We start from the raw sequence: 26,193 nt of genomic DNA on the forward strand, positions 1-26,193 counted from the left end.
ATTTTCTGCAACTACAAAAAAAAATGGGGAAATTCTACAAAAATATTACTTTTAAACAGTTACACGACACTTGTTGGGAAGCCAAAACAGATTTGGTAAAAACAGTGTATACATAGTTTGAACAAATTTGTAATGACCTAAAAGAATTCATTGATGCAAATATCACTCCCAAAGCTAAAAGTCTGTAGGATTCAATACCAGAAGTGCCACTGATTTCCAAATGTATCAATATTGATAAATTATTTCGATCAAAAGCAATTGTTCTTGGTTGATTTAATTTAAGTCAATAAAATTAAAACTGAAACCCAAAATTTAATACATTTTTAGAAAAAGCGAAAATGATAGTGTGTAATTTGAATATTTCTGCAACTACAAAGCATTTTTTTGAAAAAGAAAAAGATTATATTCCTAAATAGCAAACTAGAAAACCCAATAGAGGAATTTAGATGCCGTTTTTTAACAGTATAATTGATACCGTTATTGCACAAATAAAAGAGTATTTCAAATTAATTCATATATTTCTAAATAAATTATTTCAGTCTTTGGACAGAGTGCTGAGCACTCTTTCAGCAAATTAAAAAAGAATTATCTTCTGTCAATCATTGTATACAGAAGGCTTAAATGCACTTGCTATATTAAACATCAAAAAGGAAATTAATTAAAAAAAAAGAATTATAATCTGAAAAAATTAAATTTTCCTAAATAATCAACAGCAAAAATAAAATTGCAAGAGAAAGATATGTTCATGTTTGTACTTTTTTTTTACTTTACAAAAAAATTTAGGGCCCCAAATTGTTTTTTGCACCCAGGCCCTTTTATAGAAAAGGCCAGCCCTGCATACAAATACTAAAAAATTTTGGAAAACAATTACAAAAATTTTGGGAAATATTATATATGAGAGAGAGAATTTTGCATAATACACAAATATAATTTTGTTGCAACAATTAAAACTTGCATAGTAAAAAAAAAGGGGGGGATACATTTTGCATGGGAACTATAAAACAAAGAGTTAAGGAGAATATAAATAACACAATTGCAAGAAAAAACATTAATGAAATGGAATACAATTATTTTTTTTAACACTGATACAACAATTATAATAACAAAACATACAAATTAGATGGAAATCAATGCTTACTTCTATAGTAACTCCTTGAATCTGATTGTTAAAATTTGTCACATAACTAAGAGCTTTTTCTTGCGACTGTTTATCAAGGCAATACTTCATTCGAGCACCTAAAACAAAGCAATTACTATTTTATTTAATGAATAATCTCCAATAATTTTTTAGAATGAAAATCTATAATTTAATATTATATGATTTCTTGTGAAGATTATGTTCCATTTATTTATAAATAACAAGACATAACAAAGTTTTGAGCTTTCTTTCTTCAAATACTATTACTATTATTATATCAACATAAAAAATGAAGTATAAACCAGTAGACTAATACATTTGTAATTTCCTTTACAAGTTAATAAAGTCATCATTTTGATCAAATCTAAAATATTTTCATTTTAATAGCAAGAAACATGAAAAATAAGAATTCAATTATGAATCAAAATATTTCACATCAGTTCCTTAATAAAAATACAAAATATACCAAAGTAATTTCTTTAAAATTATTTGAAGCAAAAGAGTTTTTAAACAAAAAAGTTATCTTAAACAAGGAAGATATGCAATTGAAAAATATTATACAAAGGGTTCCAAAAAATGGAACGAAACTTTAACTTCCTTAACTTATTTCTTCAAATTAGACGTATACTTCCAGTTCTAAAATTTCATCAAATAAAGTATCCAAAGGTTTGAAAATGTTGTAGCTTTTATAAATGGGGAAAATAAATTTTTATATGGTGAAAAAATGTCAATGTGTAAAATGTTTTTCTTAGATGCTTCTATCAGTGAAATTGGCTATGATATTAAAAAGCAAATTTATAGATTTTGACCATTTTTCCATACCTCTAACTAGTGTGAGTGAGATTTTTACTGTAATTTTAAGGGATTTTATATAATATATGTATAATGAAAGATTATTTAAAGAGCAGAACCAGAAAATAATAATGTAATTACTAACTTTCATTAAATTAAAAAAAAATGTCAGATACAACATACAATGAAGTACTTAATAACTTGTTCAAAATAGACACTCAAATACTTAAACAAAATTATATTCTTTTGAAAATACTTGCACTTATACATTCAAGTTCATCACTTTTGACCTAAAAAAAAAGACTTCTTGGCAAAGATCCAAACAGCATGAATTGTCAAAGCAAATTCAACCCTTGGTTGGACATGAAAAACTAATCGACATATTGATCATTATCCAGTATACTGTGCTACAAAATAGAGCCAATCAATGATTTCTAAAAATGGCACACCACGCATTTGTAGAAAATTCCCATTGCTAATAAACCTCTTGTATAAAAGAGTGGATTTTTACTGTTTTCCAAAAATCATAGGTTTGAAAGTTAACATTTCTATCTCGAATAAAGCAACATTCCTTTGTCCAAATTACATTTCTCAGAAAAGAAAGATTTGATTTTGACTAAAAAGGGAACAATTGTAAAATTTTAGACACTGATAGTGTAGATTTCTATGTAGCTGTTATATTAGTCCATGAACTTTACTAATACTGTATGGATGCCAGCTATGTTAAAATATTCTCTACACAACTGATTTTGGAATGTTGAGTTCTGGTTTGATTGTTTGTGCACTAGAATAACGGAAATTTTAAAAAAATAGACCAAAATATCAATTTTTCCATCACACTGTAATATCTCATCCATTCAGGTAAATTAAGAATCCTGCGGATTATAATTACTAAACTTTTCTGTAAGCATAATTCCTAAAAGGATGCTGAAAATTTGGAAAATGACATTTGTATTCTTCCACAACTAGGTCAGTATCATGATTACATACAGCATAAACTGTTGAATATCAAAATGTTCCTTATTACTGAAATATGTCATATATTCTTATTTTTTTAAAAAACACATTAAGAGTAAGCAAAAAATTTTTGACTTTGCTTGGCATTAAGCCCAATCTTTCAAGATTAAATTGAAAATATATGTTTAGATACAATATTTACGAAAATAAAAGCTTGTTTCACTTTTTAGAAACACTCTGTATATAAAACAAAACGCTCATTTTAAATTTCAGCAATTAAAAATTATGTGCATTTGAGCAAAGATGTTATTACAAAAAAATTTCTTAAAAAAAAGGCGTAACAAATTTTCATTTTTTTTCTTTCTTGGTGAAATGAATTCTATATATACATAATAGATAGCAGTGTTTAAATGAATAATAGAAGTTATCAAATATTAAGAGTGAACAGTTTTTATATTATGAAGTTTAATTTTACAATATACATAAGTATCTTAAAATTACTAAGAGTAGTCAAATTTTTTTAAGAACCAATGAATCGAAAAGAAAAGTAAATCATTCAAGTCTCATGACCATTCAAAGCAGATGATCATTTACATTATTTTTATGAAATTATAACAATTTAAAATAAAATTATCTCACCTTGCAGAAGATGAGGCAATGAATTGGAAAACTGAGCTAAAAATTCTTCATTAAGTTCATGAGCACTTTTGTGTTTATAAATCTTTTCCATCTCCTGATCAAGGACGGTTTGCACAGGCGCAGGGATTTCTTTTCTACTTGAAACTAAAATGGAAATACATATAACATTAGAATTGAATTATTTCAATTTTCTAAAAACGTAAGAAACAAAATTTGTATTGCTAATTATTAAAATGAATGGTAGAGATTTTATTCTTTTTTTTTTTACGAAATAATAACTATTTAACTATTCTGCCCCATCCTGCCGTACATGGGAAAATATGAATGACAGACTGTCATGACAGCATTGGCGGGAATTGAGACGAGTCCTAAGGGCCATCACCAGCCACGATATAATCCTCCTGTGGGAGTACGTCCCATCATCAGTAGGAGGGTAGCCAACCCACATCATTCCTATACCTATCCGGGTAGTGACATTCCAAGCCTCAAAACCCTATATCTGAGGTGTACTTCTATATAATAGAAACACATACAAATTTCTTATTAAAAGTTTAGGCACTATAATTTCAATTAATGAAAATGAATGCAATATCCTGATTTCCAAGTTGAATGATTTCTTTAAATCTTATGATTATAATCATCATCAATATATACATTAATTGTATTCAGATGATTGTCCATAGATATTTTGCATTTTTTAATTTATTATGTTTGGAGATCACCAACAGATGTGCATATATATATCAGTAATTTTATGCACTTTTAAAACGTTCCTCCCCCTTTCATTGCCAATGTAAACATGTGTAGTTTCACCTCTAAATAAAGGATTAAACCTTTTTTTTTTTCAGTTATGAAAACTCATGAAATATCAAAAAGCATTTCATGCAAAGTGCATCCTTCTCTGAATAATTTTTCGTAATTACAAATAACATAAGACATAACAAAAATAATAGCATATAATAATATATATATATATATTTAGAGCCTCTATGATGGAATAAACTTTTATTGTCATATTTCTTTTTTAACCGACAAAAGCAAAGTATGTCACATTTACTATTATTAGAGAGAGAATGTAAACAGCAGAATAGCAACAGTCAAATTGTATGGTTAAAAAAAAAACACCCCACCTTTAGAATGCAAATTACAATATGCATATTAATAATATGTATGTTTAGAATAAATGCATTATGAATAGTTTAATTAAATAACTAATTACATGAAAAGTTAACACTTCTAATATATAATTATTTTTATTGAATATAATCTTATAACAAATCAAAATATTTTATTACATAATTAGAAATGAACACTAATTAATCAACTCAAGAAAAAAGATCTTTGCCAAGAGATAGAATTTTAAGTTTGAGGTTAATTATGCAAGCATCCCTTCAGAAACAACATAACAGCTTTTTTGGGATCGACATAATGATTTTAAACTAAGATCAAATGACAAGGATGGAATCTGGGCAGGAATCACACTTACATTTACAGTTCTGAAGCCAAAGCTTTACCTTAAAGTTATATATATTTTTAAGAATGGAAGCATACCCTCTAAATAAAAAAGCACCTTTTAAATTTTATTAAACTTTAAATTATCAAATTCAATACCAAATGTTAGTAACAAACAATGATATACCAACACAAGAAAAATATTTTGTTCAGTATGCAATGAAGCAATGTTATATTCAATAATATCAACTAAAAATAATGAGAGCTTTGTAAAAAGATGACTGACATAAAAACTTACCTATATTACAGAAGCGTATTAAATTTGAATGTAATTTAGGATGGTTAGGATCAATCAACCAAGCTCTTTTGATAGACTGAAGCATTAATAATAGTTTGTCTTTTCTGATATAGATCTCAAAGGCTAATAAATGAGTTTCTATTCTTTCAGATGCTAAATTCTGAAGAGGCCTGAGAAATTTTATAGCTTGACCTAATGGATCATCAGTCTAGAAAAGAATTAATATAAACTTTAGTATTTTTAAATTTTTATATAAAATTCCACATTTTAAAAAAAGGTGATATGGCTTAAGATTTTCCTTACTAAGAAAACAATTCATATTCTTCTTAGAACTGAACTGTGTTTTCTATTCAACTTCATTAACATACAAGTAATATAGTGAATTTTAAGATTTTCAATACTAAGTAATTTTTTTAATTTTTAATATGTCAAGAAGCAATTAATTAAAAAGATGAAATAACACAAGTCTAACAGGATGATTAATGCATTTTAATTTTCTTCTCATTCAAAGACAACATATTCAAAAATCTATTCTGAAGCAATTTTGAACATAGCAGACATATTTCAGAAAACTTTTTCAATGACAGTCAATCATCACAAGAGTATACAAGTACATTATTTTAGAACTTTTATATTAACATTAATTAAGCAATTTAATTTAATAGATTAATTTCAATTAAATCTTATACAAAATTTGATGCAATAATTAAAAATATATACTTAAAAGAATTAAGTTTACAGGAAAGCAAGGATTATAATGCAAACATTGCTTATATAACTGCAATCACATTAAAAAAGATTTTTTAAAAAATGGAAAAATTCTAATAACTTTTATTATAATTTAGATTGAAATGATTTTTTTTTCAAACAACAATGATTTATTTAAAAAAAAATAATCTTAGTACTTAAAAGTATGTAATAATGACAAAGAAAATATTTTTGGGTGCTAAAAATTAAAATGGTAAATTTTGTAATTTTTTTTTTAAGTTGAAACAAAAAGGAAAGAAATATGATTTAATTCAGTTTTACTACAGTATTACCTTATAAAAATACCAGGTTTTTATTTCTAACACAACAGATAAGATTAACTTACTTTTGCTAGTTTTTCCGGAACCAATTCTTCTTCTTTAACACCATCAGTTTCACCATCTTGTTGCTGCCGAGATTTAATATGCTGTTCACGCTTTTCTTGAGCAGCATTTTGTTTCTCCTTTTCCAATTCTGCACGTTTACGAGCTTTACGCTGCTTATTTCGATACTTTTTCAGTTCTGCTGGTGCCATGTTAGCTATCAAAGAAAGAGACACCATAAGAATAAACAATCAATTGTATTAATTTTTCTAATTATAAGTATTTTATAATTTTGTTTTAGAAACTTGCTTTTTATCTCCTGAAACCATTTAAACTCATTAATTTCTCCAACAACACAAGCTAAATTATCCGTCCATAGTCCAATCTACTACGCTGAATATTTCACATACAATGAGTGAGAACTCAGATTAGAAGTGCATATAAGAGTGTTTTACTGGTAAACAATGTAATGCATTTTCACAAGTCTTAAAGCAATAGAAACAGCTTACAGATTTAAATGAGTAGTTTCCCCACACAAAATATCAGATAATACAGATTCAAACTAAATTTTATTTCAGCTAGGACATTAGGATACACTCAATAATTTATGATACATAATCTACTTGAAGTGCCACTGATTGTAACAGATTTCACACAGGACAAAAGATTTTCTCAACTTGTGTTATTTTATACAATTACAATGAATTTTTACCAAAAAAAAAATCTACTTAAACATTTACATTTCAATCCAGTCAGAATTTCTATGGTTAAAAATTATTCCTAAAAAAAGTATATAGTAAAAAAAAAAAAAAAAAAGCATTTGTCAATATATAAATTTTTCTCTTGAATTTTTTTTATTGTAATATTTAAATTTTGTATTCTAATACACATTTTCAACAAATTACAGTCAACTAAAAAAAAAAAAAAGTCACCTCTATTTTGCTTCAATCTAATTACCTCCTTTATTCATTATAACAATCTGATAAACTCAAAATATTTTATCTAATTTGAAACAACAATTTTGAAGTCATAAAATTTTGCAATGCATCTATTTAGAACAAATATTTTTACTAAAGCATGATATACTCATTTTTCTAATATGTTAATAGTTAATTAGGTTTTCAGAGAAAAGGAGAAAGAAATATCACATTTACTTTTTCAGGTTAAGAATATTTCATTTCTTGGCACAAAATCCAACAAATATTCCCACCCAACAAATATTAGAATTTTGATTAATGAATGAAAATTAAATGGTTTGAATTTTGAAAATAACTTGCATGAAAAGTCAGTACAATTCGTTTTTGTACTTGGTTGTAATGGCGACCCAAAAGCGCCAAGAAAAAATTTCGCCAATTTGGTGAATATTTTTATAATTTGGCAAATTTTTTTCTTGCTGCTGTTTGATCGCCGTTAAAACCGAATTGTACCGATTAGGTACTTATATACACTGAAGTGCCAGAAAAATTGGTACACCAATCTAATAACGTGTAGTCCTCCACGAGCACACAGAAGTGCCGCAACACGGCATGTCATGGATTCAAATAATTTGTGAAGATATTCTGTAGACAGTTTGCACCATGGTTCCTGTAAGGCAGTCCATAAAGCTATGGGAGTGCGAGGTGATGAAGATCTCCCAAGGACAGCACTTGCAAAACATCCCAGATATGCTCGATAATGTTTATTAGTTGGACAAGAGAGGGAACGAAATTCAGAAGAGTGCTCCTTAAGCAACTCGGTAGCGCATTCTTCTGCTGGAATCGTCCATGTCCGTCGGAATGTACCAGAACATGAATGGATGCAAGTGGTCAGAAAGGATGTTAACGTAACCCTGATCTGTTATGGCCGAGTCTAGACGTATCAATGGTCCCATTTCATACCAACTGCATACGCCTCAAACCATCACAGAGCCTCCATCAGCTTGAACAGTTCTTTATAGGCATGAAGGATCCATGGGGTTTCCCCTACACCCACACAAGGCCATCTGCCTGATGCAACTGGAAACGTGACTCGTTAGACCAGATAACGTTTTTCCAATCATTAATAAGAGTCCAACGACGGTGTAGGGAAGCCCAGGCAAAGCGCAAAACTTTGTGCTGCTGAGTCTACAATGGTACACGAGATGGTCTGCGGCTGTGAAAGCCCATATCAATTAAGGTACGTTGTCCAGTGCGTACGCTGGCACTTGTTGATGGACCTGCATTCAAATCTGCAGCAACTTGAGGAAGTGCTGAACGTCTATCTCGTGTAACGATTGTTTTCAGGCGTCGATGATCCCGTTCCGTCAATCTTTTTCCGGCCGCACTGCTGTCGGAGTTTTACAGGAAACCTGATATTCGCGGTACACCCTTGAAATGGTCGTGCGCGAACATTCAAATTTCATCGCTATTTCGGGCATGCTGTGCCCCATCTCTCTTGCGCCGACGATTAGCTCCCGTTGAAAATCACTTAAATCTTGATAACCTGTCCTTGTAATAGCAAGAATCGATATAACAGCCTCCTCAGACACCTACTGTCTTAAGCGGCGTTCCTACGACCTGTCCGCCTGTAGACGAGGCACATGTTCCTCTCTTCATCCTCTCGCGATTTTCTGGAGTGCTTTGATACTTGTCTAGTAATTATCGGTAAAACTAAACAGGCATCAAAGAACCCCAAGAAATAGCAAGAGAGGGTCAAGATGGGCACGCGTGCATCGTCTGAAGAATCACTGGTCGTTGGAACACGGCTTTATTTAAACACTGTCGACCGCACTGCGTTACGCTAATTGGTTAACATTTCCATTATTTGCATATGACATGCTGTACCAGTTTTTCTGGCTCTTCAGTGTATATATGTTATGAAATTTTAAAATCTAATTTAAACTTAATTAATTTCCTAATTTTTAGCTCAATTCAGCACATATTAACTTCGTTCTAAAATATTCTCTTATTTCCCGATCCCATTCCCCTTTTTATATTTAATTAATTCGACTGAAGCGTTGTAAAAATGCTTAAACCTGCACTTTCACATGCTCTAAGTGAAGGGGTAAAAAACTGTCCAGCAAGCGCATTCTTTTAAAAGATTCCTATCTTTCCCTTATCAAAATCGACACGTATAAGAAATCCCTATCAGAATCTTAATTGTATATAAGCATGGGAAAATTATTTTCCCTCTTTTACACTAATCTGTTCTTATATCGCGCTGTAAGCGGACGTATTGTGTCCGTGCTGCTTGTGCATCCCGGGATGGAAATAAAATAATATATATAAACATATTTTTTTTATATATAACTTGAATATAAACAGTGACGAATACAGCGACAAAGGCTGTTATCCCATAGGAGCGAAAAAATTATAGTTAATGGATATCAAAATACTTGAAGACTTGAATAAAGATGCTTAAATTATTATTGCTTGCGAGAACTTGAGACGGGAAAAAAAAAAAAAAAAAAAAAAAGACAAAAGAAATGTTCGGCTGTTCGATACCGATTTGGTACCTGTACTTTGGTACTTTTAAAAGCTGTAACATTTTGAATTTTTTCAGTGATTTCTTACATAAATTGATTTCACCATTTTCTTTTCACATAAAAAAATTAAGAGTAAAAAGTAAAATGCTTTTGTTTAATGGTGGATTTTAAAGTTTCATATGTCTATTACCCGAATAATTGAAAAAACTAAGAGGAAATAATCCGACTCCCTTATATAAACTAAACGATTGCAGAGTGCTTTCCAAAACGTCTGTTCTTCGAATAGCTCATTACGAAAACAAATAGAAAGACAAGGCACCACCACTTTTAATAAGGTTTGCATTAACGACACGACTGGAAAATGAATAAAACACTTCAGTTTTTAAAAGGATAAATATAATTTATTCCTTCTTAAAAAATGATAATTTTTCCGTTAAATGACCCCGCAGCATGACCACAATAGGAAATTAATTCAACCCCTGAGCCCGACGATATCAACAATACGCCATCAGCGAAGCATGGCATTAGCGGGTAAAAATATCACGCTTCCGCACCATTGTAATCGCCGACACGCATTCTAACTGACAAAGGCCATCTTTCTTACAGCGACGTCGGCAGAAAGCTCCTCGTACAACACCATCATTTACACTGCATAGAAAACTTTAAACAAGCAATACAATTACTTTTCCCAACCACCCATAAAAGTATTTGAAGCTCATAAAAAGAGGTATTTCACGTTGTTACGAACCTTGAAATTTTAAAACATCGTAAAGCTGTCGTCAAGAGTCGCAACAAAACGTAATATCGATAAAGAATATCTGTTGTAAGACGCTAAGAATTGCCAATGATGCAGCAAAATATGACATTTCTTTTATAGATGTTTATATTTTTATAATATGGGGATAGATGCAACTTAACCCTGCGCCAAAGACGAATACTTTATAAAAAGAATAAGATATCCATTAAACTTTTCAGCTTTATTTAACCAAAGACAAAAATAATTGCAAAAAAAAAAAAAAAAAAAAACATATTTTCTTTTACAATTCTTACATAAAAATTAGAATACAAAATTTTTTCAATATTTTAATGTTGTGTTTGAAAAAGTCTCATCTGCATGTTTTTCAAAAAAGTCTTTTTTTTTTTTTGGTACAATTTTTGAATTAATACGTATCAAGGAATTAGGATAACGTTCCAACATACTTAACTCATGACACATATGGCTTAAGCAATCGTCCCTAACTACCTTCAAAGTAATAATAAGCGAATGCAGATGAGAAGATTATAATTTATTGATGTAATGTACTCAAATAGTTAAGAATGAATTCATAAATTTCAAACCATGAGAAAATTTCTATGTGTGTCAAACAAGTTATGATACAACAGTAAAATAGCTAAAAACGAGTTTTTAGCTAACGAGTTTTTATTAGATGACGCTAACTTAATTCTCTTTACTTAGACCATGGCAACCATGAGATTTTAAGTGGAAAACATTTACTGACAAAAGAATTGAGATGGCTGGATCATCAATAAAAATGCTGAAAAAATAAATATAATAATCTTGTTGCAATGGAAGAAAAAGTTATATAATACAATGATCCTCAACAAATATGAATCATCGATATCTTCTATCGCATTTATATAATATATATAAATGCAACATTCCTTTTAGAGGAATAAAATTCACATGTTCTAAATTATAGATTTTAGTTACACAACAAGATTGAAAGAATTAAAAAAAGAGAAAAGGGTATTCGAATCTCTAAACCGAAACATTATGGCATCACAATGTTAGTTTTAATTCATATTAACACCATGTCATCCGTACCTTTAATCGGGATTCTTTTGTTTGATGCTAGTAGGATTTCTGTCGCAGGCAATTTTTCGAGAGATTAATTAAAATAATAATTACTAATGAAATTAAAATAAAATTTAAAAAATCATAAAATAATTAAAAATTAGCGAAACCAATGTGATGTCGCCGAATAGCATAGTGGTCAAGTTTTTTTTTAGCTTTTTTTTAATTAAATAACAGCGATAACGAGCACATAAAATATAATAATTATTGCAACACGTGAGATTAAATGAAGTAACTAAAACAATGAAAAAGATAGAATACATTTTTAATATTTTAGACAATTTATAACTGAAAAAATGCAGAAAAAATTCTTTTTACTTGTTTTGTTCCTAATTTTTAAGCGGAGTAAAAATAGTTTTTGTTCCAAAGTTACTGAGGAAAAACGATAATATTTTGATCATTTTTTACCAACAATTTAATTAAAATTTTGAAAAACATTTCTTTATGAGCATTACTACCAAAGAAATCGCTATATGCGAAATTTGGTGGTTCCAGGTGCAACAGAGAACTATGCAGAGCGCTCTGAACAATTTTTTACATTATCCATGTCGTAATTGCAAATAGTATCAAGCCATTAAATATTATCAAGTTTATAAAATATTGATTATCGGGAGCTTTATCAGATCCGTTTAAATATCAAAATCAATTTTAAAAACAGCTTAACGACTAAATCTGTATATGAAAAATACGCAAATAGATTCTTTACAGATCTAAGAAGTAAAGATCACGTAAGAATAATTTTCAACTTCAATAATTAGATTGTCTTATACGTTAACTTTTACCAGTAAACATTATTAAAATATGCCGCTTCTACAAAACAAGCAATAATTTTCAAAGACCCGTCTCTTAAGTGACATTCATCCAGCAGAAAATATTGAAAGTAAATCACTAACAGCCTAACACAACAATATCCATCTCTCATTTGCCTTCAAATCTACTGCAAGACACCAATCGTAATCAAAAATTTAATTGTAAAGTCGTGTCCCTTGCATTTCTTAATGAACCATGGTATCAATTAATCATAATACCGAAATAATGCGCAGCTTCCCGATTCGCCTCGATCAGGAAATCAGCATAATTAAAGTTGAGCGAGAAATACCTCGTTGCAACTGGGTTCTTCCCCTAAGAGAAAATTCTACAATGGTTTTAACCTTTACCCCTTGGAGCATCCTTGGCCTCTTTCAACTTTTGCTTGCCGAGCCATAGAGTATGGGAAAGCTACTCAAACGTGCCAAAAAACATTCAGGGAACGCAAGATGAGCTCGATTTCCCGAATTCTTGGCCTTCTTCAGCTACGTAAGAAAATATTTATGAAGGTTTCAATTGAATTTCTTCAAATAAAGAACCAGTCAACTGGTTTCGCCAAGTTCTTGACCAGTACTCGATAGGATTGCAGAAATCAAAGCGGGAAGAAAAAAATCTTTTCGAATCTTTTTTGCAATTAACTCATTTTTTATTCTTTTCTAAATATCGCAATATTAAGCTTATGTTGATATTTAGTGTCTTTCACAATGTTTAAAATTACTTACCTATAGATAGAAAAGTAAAACTGGATTTTGCATACAACTATCTTCCGTATGAAATCACAGAACAGAATGTCATATATGCCATATAAATCGCCAGCCATTTGAAATATGATTGCAGCCAGATCGCTAATCTCAGTATTGAAGTAAAGAACATCATTTTATGTAGTTTGAGTCAATAAATGTTCTGATGAATAACGAATCTTATATTTTTATACAGACCCCCCGGTCCTATGAGTCATATTTAATAAAGTATTCTTGAAACTAACATTTTAAATAAAGATCCATTCTACTGCGACTAAAACAGAGCGAATTATGAAAATTTGGATATTACTATCTTATAAAAATACACGATTTTAGACCACTCCATTGACTGCTTCAAAGAAGATAAGCCAGTCAGCGCCCAGAATTTATCCAAGACTGATTCGCCTAAAATTATGAAATTGCTGATTGTCCTAAACTCGATCAGATTTATTGCAGAAGACGGAAACATTTCTAAGAGTGTCAAGAACAATTTACTGAAAATTATTCCTTAAAGCCAAAGGATTGTATTAAATTTAGACAATTATTTATGCCATTACAAAAATGAATAAAAAATTTATTATTATTTATATCATTTAAATCTTTTAGAAAGTAAAAATAGAAACTGAATTTTATGATGAATCAGAGAAATTCTTATCGAATAATTCTTCGAGATATTGCACAAATTACAGAAAATATTCTGTAAAGCACATAAGACGTCCTGCAAAGTGATTCTGTTTTTTGTACTCATATATTTTTGACGATTTCAAATGTTCTGGTGGCATTGAAAAAGTTTTAATATTGAAGTTTAATGGCTCCAGCTTTAATTTAAAGTCCAAACTGTATGAAAAGTTGACAGAAAATTAGATATCTATCTATCTTAAAGACGCCTTTTCCCCTTTCCAGCTGTGGTTGCCATGGAAACCAGTCCAAGCGCAGTTTTTATAGAATTTTGACACGTTTTTTTATTATTAAGCTATTCAGATTTGTAATGTCTAGTTAGAGATGAGATGTAACGGTGAATATCCTTGTGTTAGTGCAAGTTTTCGTGTTCGTCAATAAATGTCATTATGTGTTTAGTGATATCCTTCATTCATGAGAGTTAGAAAATAGGTTTAACGTTAGATCATAGATAATTAAAACCACTGAACCACATAATAGATTTTGAATGGTGCGACTGCATTAAGAATTATTTGTCGAAAGCTCTGAAGCCATAGACATCAACAGTACATTAAACAGAACGGTGTAAGGCTTCTATGATAATATGAGCTACATGACTCAAAATTTGAAATTTAAAAATATTTTGCTAAAGCGGTTATTAAGGGATAAAATTACATAAAATATTTAATTGAAAATTTTAGCGAGCATTAATCCTGGCGGACCAGCTGATTCGGCTAATATTTCACATGAAGAGTTTTGAAATTTTATCAATTTTATATCCCCCCCCTTTTGCCATAATTTCCGAAATTGCACCTCCCGAAAAGAGAGAGGGAAAAAAAAAAAAAAAAAAAAAAAAAAAAAAAACTAATAACTACGCCTAACTGAGAATACAGTTAGGCTGTTCCCGCCTTTGACAAAAGTGTGTCATTGTCTAAGTTCTTTATGGTTATCGCTGTTGATAAAGGCATTCCCATATTTTTACGCCTTCTGTTTGTGCCAAATTCCATATCGGCGCGATTTCAGTAAATTCCTGAACTATGTAAGAAAATTTCAGAATAATATCTTGTTAAACATCTAGATATCGGGGAAAAAAAATTGCATGTTTTATATTACTATTAAAAAGTACTCTCATGATAAGCCGCTATATACGAACATAAATTTTAGAAAAATTAAAAAATCATATATAAATTCTGATAACAGTAATATTTCAAAGCTATTTGAAAATTTATTCCCGTTTTTCTGAATAAGAGTTGGAGGGGCTGGTACTTACAAAAGAAAAAAAAAAAAAAGCATACAATATGTTTTATAAATATTCTACCCCCCCCCCCCCGGTTGCTGAATTTCGTACTTCCCATTCAATTTATCAAACAAATACCAATAAAAACTTTTAAAAAGAGAATGCAATGAAATTCTTAAACGCTTTCTTGAGATATAATTTCTGGAAAAAGGAAAACACCTATAAAAAATAAATTTCCTGCAACTTTTTTCTAAATCATCATGTTATCTTAAAAATGAAAAACATTGTAAGTTTTTTTCTTCAAAAGTGTTGGATGTATTTGTAATTTTAATTATAATCACATATATATATATATTTAGTTCTGTTCTCGTGTGTTTTTGTTTTCGCTGCGTTTTTTTTAATTATTATTATTTAAATGTATGACATTGTATCTGGCAACCAATTTAATGTTCAATTTGTATTATATTCTTGGCAACGGTTATTATGTGGTTATTTATTGGCTCTGCTGCAGGCGTTCTTTAACACTTTATTCTAAATGTGAAATTAAACGTGTTTGTACCTTTAGAGGCCTTTTAATTTGATCTGTAACGATCAAAAAGTATTAAATTTTTTTTCAACCGAATGAGTTAAAACAACATTTATCGAATTAAATGAAAAGAATCCATGCTTCTCTTTTTTGAAACCGGACCATACTTTAATTTAATATTAAAGTATTAGTAAATTAATTTAGGATTAGATTCCTGTTGTCAAGGCTTTACATCATTTTAAAATAACATATTCTGTAAAAAAAAAAAGGGGGGGGGAGAGAGATGTTCTAGACAGAAAGGAGTACAAACAATCTTTCGACAAAGAACGTTTTTCAAAAATAATAATAAATAAATAATCGATGGCATCATAAAAATGCTTGACCAAGTAAATGTAACCATTAATGACAAACCATCCAATCAATATTCATTACACCATTTAATGAATACTGCGAAATACACATATATAAAACAAGCAAAAGGTGTTAGACCCATTCCATAACCTTCGTACCGGCAGCCAATAATTATAAAAACACAAAGGAAGAGATAATGGATGAAACCGAAAGTTTTCCCTGACTCGTAATGAAATTTGCGAAGACCTCATAGGAGGGAGGGAGGGAGAGAGAATATAACAAATAAATAAAAATAAAAACTTGTTTAATATCATTCCATCCTCTGTCCTCAATCGAAAAGCACGTCGACGATAATGGGTAATCTGGCAGTAAGAGAAAAGAAGATGCGCCGCAACTGTGATTAAGGAAGCTCACGACGGGCACAAAAAAGAAAATTTAATTTTCTTGCTGAGCGTGAGGATTGCATGCACACGGCCGGGAGATCTGCATTCTCAATTTTCGAGTTTCTTTTACAAAGCGAGGGTGGCGTGGGCGTCAGGAGCTCCTTTTTAGGTCGGAGGCAGACTACAGGGTAGCAACAATTTTCGAGAGGATTATTATACGGAAATCGTGAGCCTGAAACCGATCCCCTTCAGAAATTACATATGGGAGACTTCCTTTATACGTCACACGAAGAGATGAAATGATAAGACCAAGGTATGAAGGTAAAAAAATTTTCAATAATCGAACAGCAGAATGCATTACACAACAAACTCGAATACGGAACCTGCAACTTCTTGAAGGATTTTCCATTCGTTATTACAAAGTTAAATGTGCGATACAGAAATGAATCGAGTTCCAATCCAAACAATAGATGACCAATAGTGCAATAATTTACATAGAAGTTTAAATATAAAAAATATAACAGCTTTTTTTTAAAATTGACCTCATGTCCAATTAGAAAGTTAACTGTTTCGACCTCTTCGGAAAATGCGTATCTAAATTGTGTTGTAAAAATGTAGCGATGACGAGTATACTCATCAAACACAGAGTATGTGTAATAAGAAATTATGTTACAATAAAATGACTTATTTTTTTCAATAATCATATTTATTTATTTACTTAAACTAACATACAATTTTTGTATATGAACCATAAAAAAAGCCTAGAAGACATGTAAAAAGGATACAAAAGGATCCTCATCCCGGTTTTTATTACAAGGGGTGCCACTTATTGAATTTAAAACAATTCATGGTTGCCTAATTGCTTCTGAGATGACTAATACAAAACAGCGATACATTTAAGAAAAGCAATTCATAATACACGCGGATTTTTTGATAATAATTATTTATAATCTTTTATTCATTCCTTTGATTTCGACTTGGCCTCAAAATATTGTAAACATCTTGAAATTTACGAATATGTTTGAATTTTTACTAAATTTATAATTCAAACTGCAAATGGTCACTACTTATTACTCCTGACGAATAAACTCGTCATAATGGAAAAATGTTGTACTTTTCCGTGATGAGTATACTCATCAGAAACTTATAACTGGTTAAACACTGGTGTGTAATAAAGTAAACATTCAAAGAAGAAAATGAAGTGACAGAAAGATTCAACATTAAGTATTTCAACTTCAAATCAGTCGCTGTGGTCTCCTCTAAACGCTCTAGCATACCCTGTAATAAATTGATATTTTCTATCCATCCTGCATAAAACTGTTTAACTGGACAAGGCCATAAACACCACGTGTACTCAAAATTTCATTATCCCACACAAAAGATTTGTTCGTCACAGTATAAGTGAAAAAACCTAGTATGTATATCGTTTTTTTAGGGATCGACTGAAACTTTAAAAAAAAAGATACAAAACTATAATTTTACTGATTATAGTCTTGTAAATAATTGAGACCAAGTACCAAATTTCATATTACTAAGCTCATTATTTTAGAGCTATCATTTTAACACAGACAATTATAAAAAAAAAAAAAAAAAAAAAAAAAAACGTGTTTTCGCATTAGGAATGATCACGTGGAAATTCGACAAAATCAGAAAGTCAAATTTTTTGGTGATCACTTTCTCCTTGTATATCTCATATACGAAAATGGCATGGAATCTATAAACATCAAGTCTTCTATTGGCACTGTATTAAGTCAACACGATATACATAACTAAGACTGAAGAATTCCTTTAATCAGATAATAATAAAAAAACAATTAAGAAGTTAAAATCAATAGCATTTTATATATGAATTTCTTTTATCTCTTAATCTTTATATAGCGAATTCTACAATTTTCAAGAGCTAGTGCGTTCACATATTATAACTGCAATTGAATAACTATAAACTATAATAAAAATTCGAATTACTTTCAAAAGAATTTGGACTTACGTGCAAACATTGCACCTAAATAGCGATTTACATAATAAGCAGTTGCAGCATTAATGAGGTGACTCAATTACGACCTGCAGTATCAAACAATATAACTGAATGTATGTTTCAACCAAGTTATCACAAGAAAATGGATTTATTGGATTGGCAACTAAGTCACTGCGGATTTTGTCAATAGAGAGTTTTAGCACATTCATTTGTTTTGTCAACTTATTCAAAGCATCTAATTTATGTTGTTTTCTTATTGTTTGGACTTTCATTTTTAATTTAATAAAAAAAATTGTATCGACTGGTTATTTAGTTTTGCTTTTATCCCAATTTAAAGGTAAAAGAACAAGACGAGCCTTTCAGACATATTTTATTGTATTATTTCCGAAAAGGTAAGAACATATCGCAAGCGCACAAGAAGTTAAGGGCTGCATATGGGAATGAAGACTTGAAAGAAAGGCAGTGTCAAAACTGGTTCGACAAATTTCATTCTGGTGATTTTTCACTGAAAAATGAACAATGATCTGGCCTCCCAGTTGGAGTTTATGAGACCCATATCAAGCCTATTATCGATTCATATCGTCATAGCACAACACGTGAGATTGCAGAAAAGCTCGATGTATTGCACACATGCATTAAAAATATTAAAACAACATTACTGCTTCAAGAGAATCGATTTATGCATCCCTCATAAGCTTAAGAAAATTCATTTGATGCAACGCTATAGCATCTGCGATATCGCTTCTGAAACGCAACGAATTTCATCTATTTCTGAAACGACTCATTACTGGTGACAAAAAGTGGATAGTTTATAACTTAAATCAGAAAAAGATCATGGATCGAAGATGAATCAGCCCAGAAAATACCAAAAGCTAAGATTCAATTAAAAAAAAAGATTATACTGTGATTTTGGTGGGATTATATTAGAATTTTGCACTTTGAAGAAACCGAACGATTAATTCAAACGTTATATTCAACTACTCACTAAATTGATGATGTTGTTTGTTTGTTGTTGATGTTGTTGTCACTCACTTAATGATGTTGTTTTTTAGTATGATAATGCAAAGCCCCACACATCTTTGGTCACTCATCAAAAATTATTGGATCTATGTTGGGATGTGCTGTCACATCTACCATATAGCTCCGATCTTGTGTCTTCAGATCACCATTTATTTTGTTCCATGCAGAACTCCTTAAATGGTAAAATTTTTAATGACGCTCATGATGTAAAATCACATTTAATTCGGTTTTCTGTTTGCAAAAATCGGAAGTTTTATGAAACACGGAATTAGGACACTGCCTGAAAGGTGGCAAAAGATCATCGACAAAGACGGATAATGCCTAACCGAATAAAGTTATATTTTTAAGTAAAAGTTCTGAATTTTCCTTCTCATTTAAAATCCGCAATCACTTAGTTGCCAACCCAATATAAACAATGAAATTTATAATTAAATTTATTTTAACACAAAAAAATTATTTTTTTAACAATTATTTTCCTCAAACTGGGAAAGACATTAATATCAAACGCAAATAAAAAGAACTTCCCAAGAAAATAAAATATAGACCAGCTGCATCCTGCGACCAGTTGTTCACCGACCATATAAATAGCATTAATTTAGTGATATCAATCAATTTTGATAAAGGACGTCTTATCATACCAAATGAAAGTATATAATTTTAAGTTATACTTGCATAATAAACATATAGTACTGACTGGAAGCTATGCATCTAAAGTATAGAAACGGGTCAAATCAGTCCAGTTACTGAAGGTGGGAACTGTATCAAGGTTTTATCTAGCGGTATCTCTTATAATGGAGGGTGAAGGGTGTGAGGCAAGGTAGCAATTGATGGCGTTCTAAAGGTTGCGAGGTTACATATGAAATAAAAACTCATTCACAACATTCAGTCTAGTGGTTGGGTGTAGGGAACACACCCATATTTTTTCCCCCATCAAAAACGTACAACGAAATAGTGTTTCTTTCAGGAGCAGGAAGGGCCGGCAAGTAATCATCGATGACACTTATGGGAGTAATGACGTTCAATGTGAAATAAAAATCGCCGAAATTGGACTAATGGGTAGAGCTGAGAATACGGTCCTTTTGTTTTTTCGTAATTATTTTGAGGATAAAGATAAATTGTACTTGGTCGCTCTTAAAAGTAGACTAAAATGATTTAAAAGTCATTGTAATTGAACTACTGAGATTAGATGTTTCCACGAACGATTTTGAAATAAATCATTTGTCTCATGCAAAAGAAGAATCTTGCAGTTATATCCAAACAATTTAATTAATCTGCAAAAAAAAAAAAAAAAACACTTTTTGCTGAAAATGAAAATTTTGCTACAAGACTGGTGGGATCTTAAATGTATAACAGCAATTTCTAAATTACTCAGCGAAACGAAACAATTTTATAAGATTGGAACCAATACACAAATGTAATTTCAACCAACTATTATTATTATTTAACTCCCTGAAAAAAATATTTCCATTAAAAGACATCAAACAGATGCTCTTTCTGCCTACACCTGCCGTAAGATGGTAATTAACATTTTTAAATGAAAAAATTGAAATAGGGGGAAAAGAGTGGAGAGACAGGATATAAAGGTAGAAGACAGCATCTCAAACACAGCTGGCAGGGGAAATTACTAGACTTTTTGTATAATAAATCCGCAAGATTCGCTTTCCTTTTTTCCTTTGACAAGAAATTATCTATTTACCCAGCCTAATGGGACCATTAATCAGAAGTATGCCTTTCATTGTTCCTTTGTATCCGGTTATGAGCTATGAAAAAAAAAAATCAATGGGTGGTACCAAAAGCTCATAGGCGCACTTCAATTTGCATTATCTCACAATGGATGACGTCAACTTACCGGCGAGACAGTCAAAAGACCTAAATGACTGAAGCCGAATTTCGGAATAATTTGCTCATGACAGTAGACTTCGCATTCGGAAAGGTCAGGCGAATTAAAATCTTAAAAATATTATAGAAACTCTCTATTTTCTGGAATAGAAAAACATGGCTTTATATTATGCTATAAGAAATGGAGATTCTGGGGAATTTCAGACCGAAACCCTTTAATTAGGAATTACTATTTAGCATTTCCCACAGAGACAAGCTGCTTTGTTTATACTTAGCGCAGTTTTTTTTAAGAATAAAAAGAATATAATTAGCGTTTTGCTTCCAGCAGTTGAAGAACGAAGAAAGCTGTTAGAGAGCGATCGTTGAATTGACATTTTCATGTTACCACTCCGCAATCCTGACTAATTATAAAATCATGCACGAAAATTTGAAAGGAAGATTTTAAGCCAACATCGTATCGTATTATTTTCTACTTTAAAAAGTTTTTCCTACATACTTATTATGTATGCATTTAGAAATTTGCAAGTAATAAACCGTAATCTAATAAAAGAGTGGATATAATAAGCGGATATTTTTATATAATAACAAAAAAAACTTTCTGTACAATACAGTCTAGTTTGATCAAGTTTAATGGACACCAAAAGATATTAACGTGCAGAGAAAACGATATATCAAATCAGTTTAACGACAATAAAAGGAACGCATACGATATATCGCAGGATAGAGGAAAATTATATCTTAGGCATTCGGATAAACCCGGTAAAAGCAAGGTGTTGTTAAAAGAGAGGGGGGGGGGGATGACGATGCCTCTGTAAAAGTTGTTTTGTGTGCTGCAGTATGGAAAAGAGTGAATCCATTGTTGCAATACAGCGCACATTTCATATCTATTAAGAATGGCCATATTTTTTTTTTATATCAACTTAAAATTCAAACCTTGAAAGGCCTTCAACATGAAAGCGAGGATATTAACTAAATAGAATGAGCAACTCTGAATAACTGACGGAAGTTCATCAACAAAATAATTTTATGAATTTTACGACCAGCCAATTATTCCTAGGAACTTATGGCCGTAAGATAAATAAATTACCATGAGTAATCCAGGCAAGTGTAATGGTCATAAGCACCTTTCTAATCTGTTCAATCGCACAATCAAATTCAACCCCAGAAGCTATCATATCTGGAGCTGGATTACCTTGAATCTTCTGGATGCAGTGCGTTAAGGAAGGCAACTCTTAACTCATCCCTGGTAATGATCAAGCTCATACTGGAATGGAACAATCGCCCATTTACCTTGGTTTCATCACAGAGATTGCACTCAAGTAACCACCTTGGGCGAATGATTCTCCCTCGATGTTTATACAATATCAATTATTCTTTCATATACCGTAATCAAGCTGAAGGTTATAATCCACTGATCAAAAGAATTGCCAATAATCAAATACAGGTTGTTTTCCTTCTTTCAAATAACTACTTATACTTATCTATAAATTACGGCTACAGGTAATAGTCTTAAATGGAATTAGATGCGATTGTGCACTTTTTCACTTTCCCGCGTAATGAAGTATATGCAAAAAGAAAATATTATAATCGTCAAAAAATTCGAATTCCTAATTTTTGACGAGTTTTTTCGCTTTAGACCTTTCTGACTCTTGGAATACGTCTGCCAATGAACAAAAAAACACTTTAAATTAGACGGAGGAAATTGGTACATGGTCTTTACTTCAAAGTTGTAGATTTTGAACAAAATCCATTCATAGGAGACCTGTCTGTCCGGCTGTGAATATAAGTCAGCATGATGTTTACAAAATGGGGGAGGGGGGAGCTAGATGATTAAAATTTGGTGCAGAGATTTAAAATCTGAAGTGTAGATAACTACCATATTTGAGACCAAATTCGTCAAAAGGTTGATCATTTGTCTGACCATATTTTCATTATCATGCGAACGCGATAACTCAAAAATGCAATGACTTAAACAGATATATGGCATTTAGTATGCGGTTTTATAATTACAATTATAGTTTTGTGTCAAATTTTGGCTTCAATCGGTCGAACAACAAGAATATAAATTACACATTCGGCGTTTTGATGTTTGTACATCAATATTCTAGCAATAAATCGCCAATAAAATAGCCAGCAATCGCAAGTCAATAAACTCTGTTGTAATTATTGTTCACGAATGATATGTGATTAATTATACATAAGTACATTTATTACACGAGAAAGTTACATGTGGACACCCCCCCCATTTGGTTTCCTTAAACAACTCGCCATAATTCTTCATCGGTCAAAAATTTTTCAAGAATAACTCTGCGAAGATGTTTACAAAAGAGTATTAAAAATTAATGTAATATATAATAAATTAATGTATACACCGTTGTATTATTTGCGTTAATTTTTAATATTCACAAAAGCATATAAATAAAATGCACACATATAAAAAAAATAGTGTGATAGGCGGTGTTTTAATACATTGTATAAAAAGGTGAATTATATATACAGAATGTTGCCGCATTCGACCTATAAATTCAGAGAGAAGATAGTAAGCATCAAGAGGACAAAGAATCACCAAACAACATGGAGTCCCAAAGGACGTTTAATAGGTGAAAATCGCAAAAATATATGGAGTCGGGGAACTGTTGGAAATTGTAAAAAATTAATAAAAAATAACAAATATTGTTTCAACTATGAATTATTTTTAAGTGGAAGCACATTTTTAAAAGTTTTTTTGCCCCACGTTGGTAATATGCGAATTTGATGATCTAGTAGGTCGTAAATGACTGAAAACGAAAAAGTAGTTTAGAACCCACATTTGCAGAAATATTAAAACTCGAAGAAAAATAACTGCTTGAAAATGTAGGGAATTTTATATTCTATAATTTGATATGAGCGAGTAGTGTGAGAACTGGGGATTTTTAAAGATATTCAAGAAAAACTAAAATGGGAAATCTGACGCCCTATGAATGCGAAGATTAGGAACAAAGGTAATCGAGAAGCCCTCTCGTATATAAATTTTTAATGCGTTGGAGAAAAATAAGAGCAGCGAGCAAGTATTCATTAATTAGCATTGCAGGATGGATGGTCGTTAAACTTCATTCGCAAACAACAAGTCAGATTTCACGAATGCAACTAAAATGTGCTGTTGCTCCATCGTGCATTAACCAAATGTTCCGGCTTACAATTGTCGGTGTTCCCTGCAGTAAATCCGGAGGAACGTGCTGGAAGAAAACGAGGTACTTTGTGCCGCTGAGGCGTTCGGGCTGAAGATACGGTCCAAATAGTTGATTCTGCCCAGATGTTAATATCAAACTTGTGCTATTTCCGAATGACCGAATATTCGTATTTTGCGTGTTGAAGACACCTTCTCTCGTAAAGCAGGCTTCATCTGCGACTAAAACTCGAGCAGAAAAGTGTGCATCTTCACGTGTGGCATCAAGCATCCAGCGTGTGAACTCTACCCGATTTGTGATTTCCATTGAAAAACGTTACCTGCGACCCTATGCTTTCTAGTTATTTTTCATCTACTCAATGTCTATTATCCTTTCTCTGAATTTATCTTTCGAATTTGACAATGCTCTCTGCGAACATCGGCAGTACTGATGCTGTAGCGATGTTTTTTGGTTCCCATTTTAGTTTTTCTTGAATATCTCTAAAAATCCCCAGTTCTCACACTACACGCTTATATCAAATTATAGAATATAAAATTCCTTACATTTTCAAGCATTTATTTTTCTTCGAGTTTTAATATTTTTGCAAATATGGGTTCTAAACTACTTTTTCGTTTTCAGTAATTTACGACCCACTAGAGCATCAAAGTCGCACGTTACCAACGTGGAAAAAACTTTTAAAAATGTGCTTCCACTTAAAAATAATTCATAGTAGAAACAGCATTTGTTATTTTTTATTAATTTTTTACAATTTCCAACAGTTCCCCGACTCCATATATTTTTGCGATTTTCACCTACTAAACATCCTTTGGGACTCCATGCTGTATGGTGATTCTTTATCCTCTTGACTCTTACTATCACCCTTCTGAATTTGTCGATCGAATTCGGCAATACCCTGTATATCATAACGTACAAAGTCTTTCTTGAATAAGTGGGCGCGTGTCATAAGCATCGCGAACTCCCACCGCTTGCAAATTTTTTTTCAATAAAATCAAACAATATATCACAGATCCGTTATGGTACTGCCATCGAAAAATATTCCCTGGTGATCTTTTCGTCTTACGCCCTAACTAGTAGGCGGGCCGTAGTAGGTTGTAAAAGGATACCCCGTGTGATAAAAAACGAATCAAAGCAAAATAAGATTGCTATTACCATCCAAATTATCAATTTAAAAAAATGTATGCCAATTTTGAGTTATGAATAATAAAGATTTTTAAAAAATTCCTTCTGAATCTCTCAAATACGCTCAATTAAAACGTTTTCAAAACAAAACTACGTACAAAAATGGTATCACAACAGAGACTAAAGAGATGATATCTTCCAAAAGGTGTCAACAGCTGCTTCATTTACCTTAATTTTTCTAAACTTTCGAATCCAATCAAAATTCTAATAATTTACAGAGTTTAAAAAATCATTCAAATGCATTAACATTTAAAACAAGCATTGCCAAAAATGTTTTATCATTTCGCAGATATAAATAAAAATATAATGTTCGATTTCCAAATAAAGACAAAATGAATAATCCAACACTATAAAGGGATTTTAATTCATAATTTTCATTTTATCATGAGATCTATGACTATGATCATAAAATTAAATTATGACTGATACCTATCGATAATCATGAAGTCTAGGACAATCACAAAAAGAAATTGGAACAGTAAAATTGATTAAATCAAAATGACCGAATTATTTAAGAGGCAACAAAATCTCTTGCAATCTCGGAAATCGGACAAGTGCAATTACGAAGAAAATATGAAAAGAGGCAGATTCCCAGAAGCTTTATAGAAATCGACAGCTGGTTAACGAAAAGATTAAGATCTCTTCACCAACACAAAACTACATTCTTCT

The 26,193-nt window shown here is 31.0% G+C and overlaps 1 protein-coding gene across 1 annotated transcript in view; it reads right to left on the minus strand.

Moving 5' to 3' along the window:
- Nucleotides 1-26,193, minus strand: part of LOC129968457 (N-alpha-acetyltransferase 15, NatA auxiliary subunit-like) — a 70,814-nt gene that overhangs the window by 8,157 nt on the left and 36,464 nt on the right. Inside the window, exons 17-20 of the mRNA XM_056082342.1 lie at nucleotides 6,370-6,563; nucleotides 5,277-5,484; nucleotides 3,527-3,670; nucleotides 1,139-1,236 (exon numbers count right to left, since the gene is read on the minus strand). Coding sequence (XP_055938317.1) covers nucleotides 1,139-1,236; nucleotides 3,527-3,670; nucleotides 5,277-5,484; nucleotides 6,370-6,563 — 644 coding nt within the window. The remainder of the gene's footprint in view (nucleotides 1-1,138; nucleotides 1,237-3,526; nucleotides 3,671-5,276; nucleotides 5,485-6,369; nucleotides 6,564-26,193) is intronic.

The sequence above is a fragment of the Argiope bruennichi genome, chromosome 5 (assembly GCF_947563725.1).
Source record: "Argiope bruennichi chromosome 5, qqArgBrue1.1, whole genome shotgun sequence".
In the NCBI taxonomy this organism is placed as follows: Eukaryota; Metazoa; Arthropoda; class Arachnida; order Araneae; family Araneidae; genus Argiope; species Argiope bruennichi.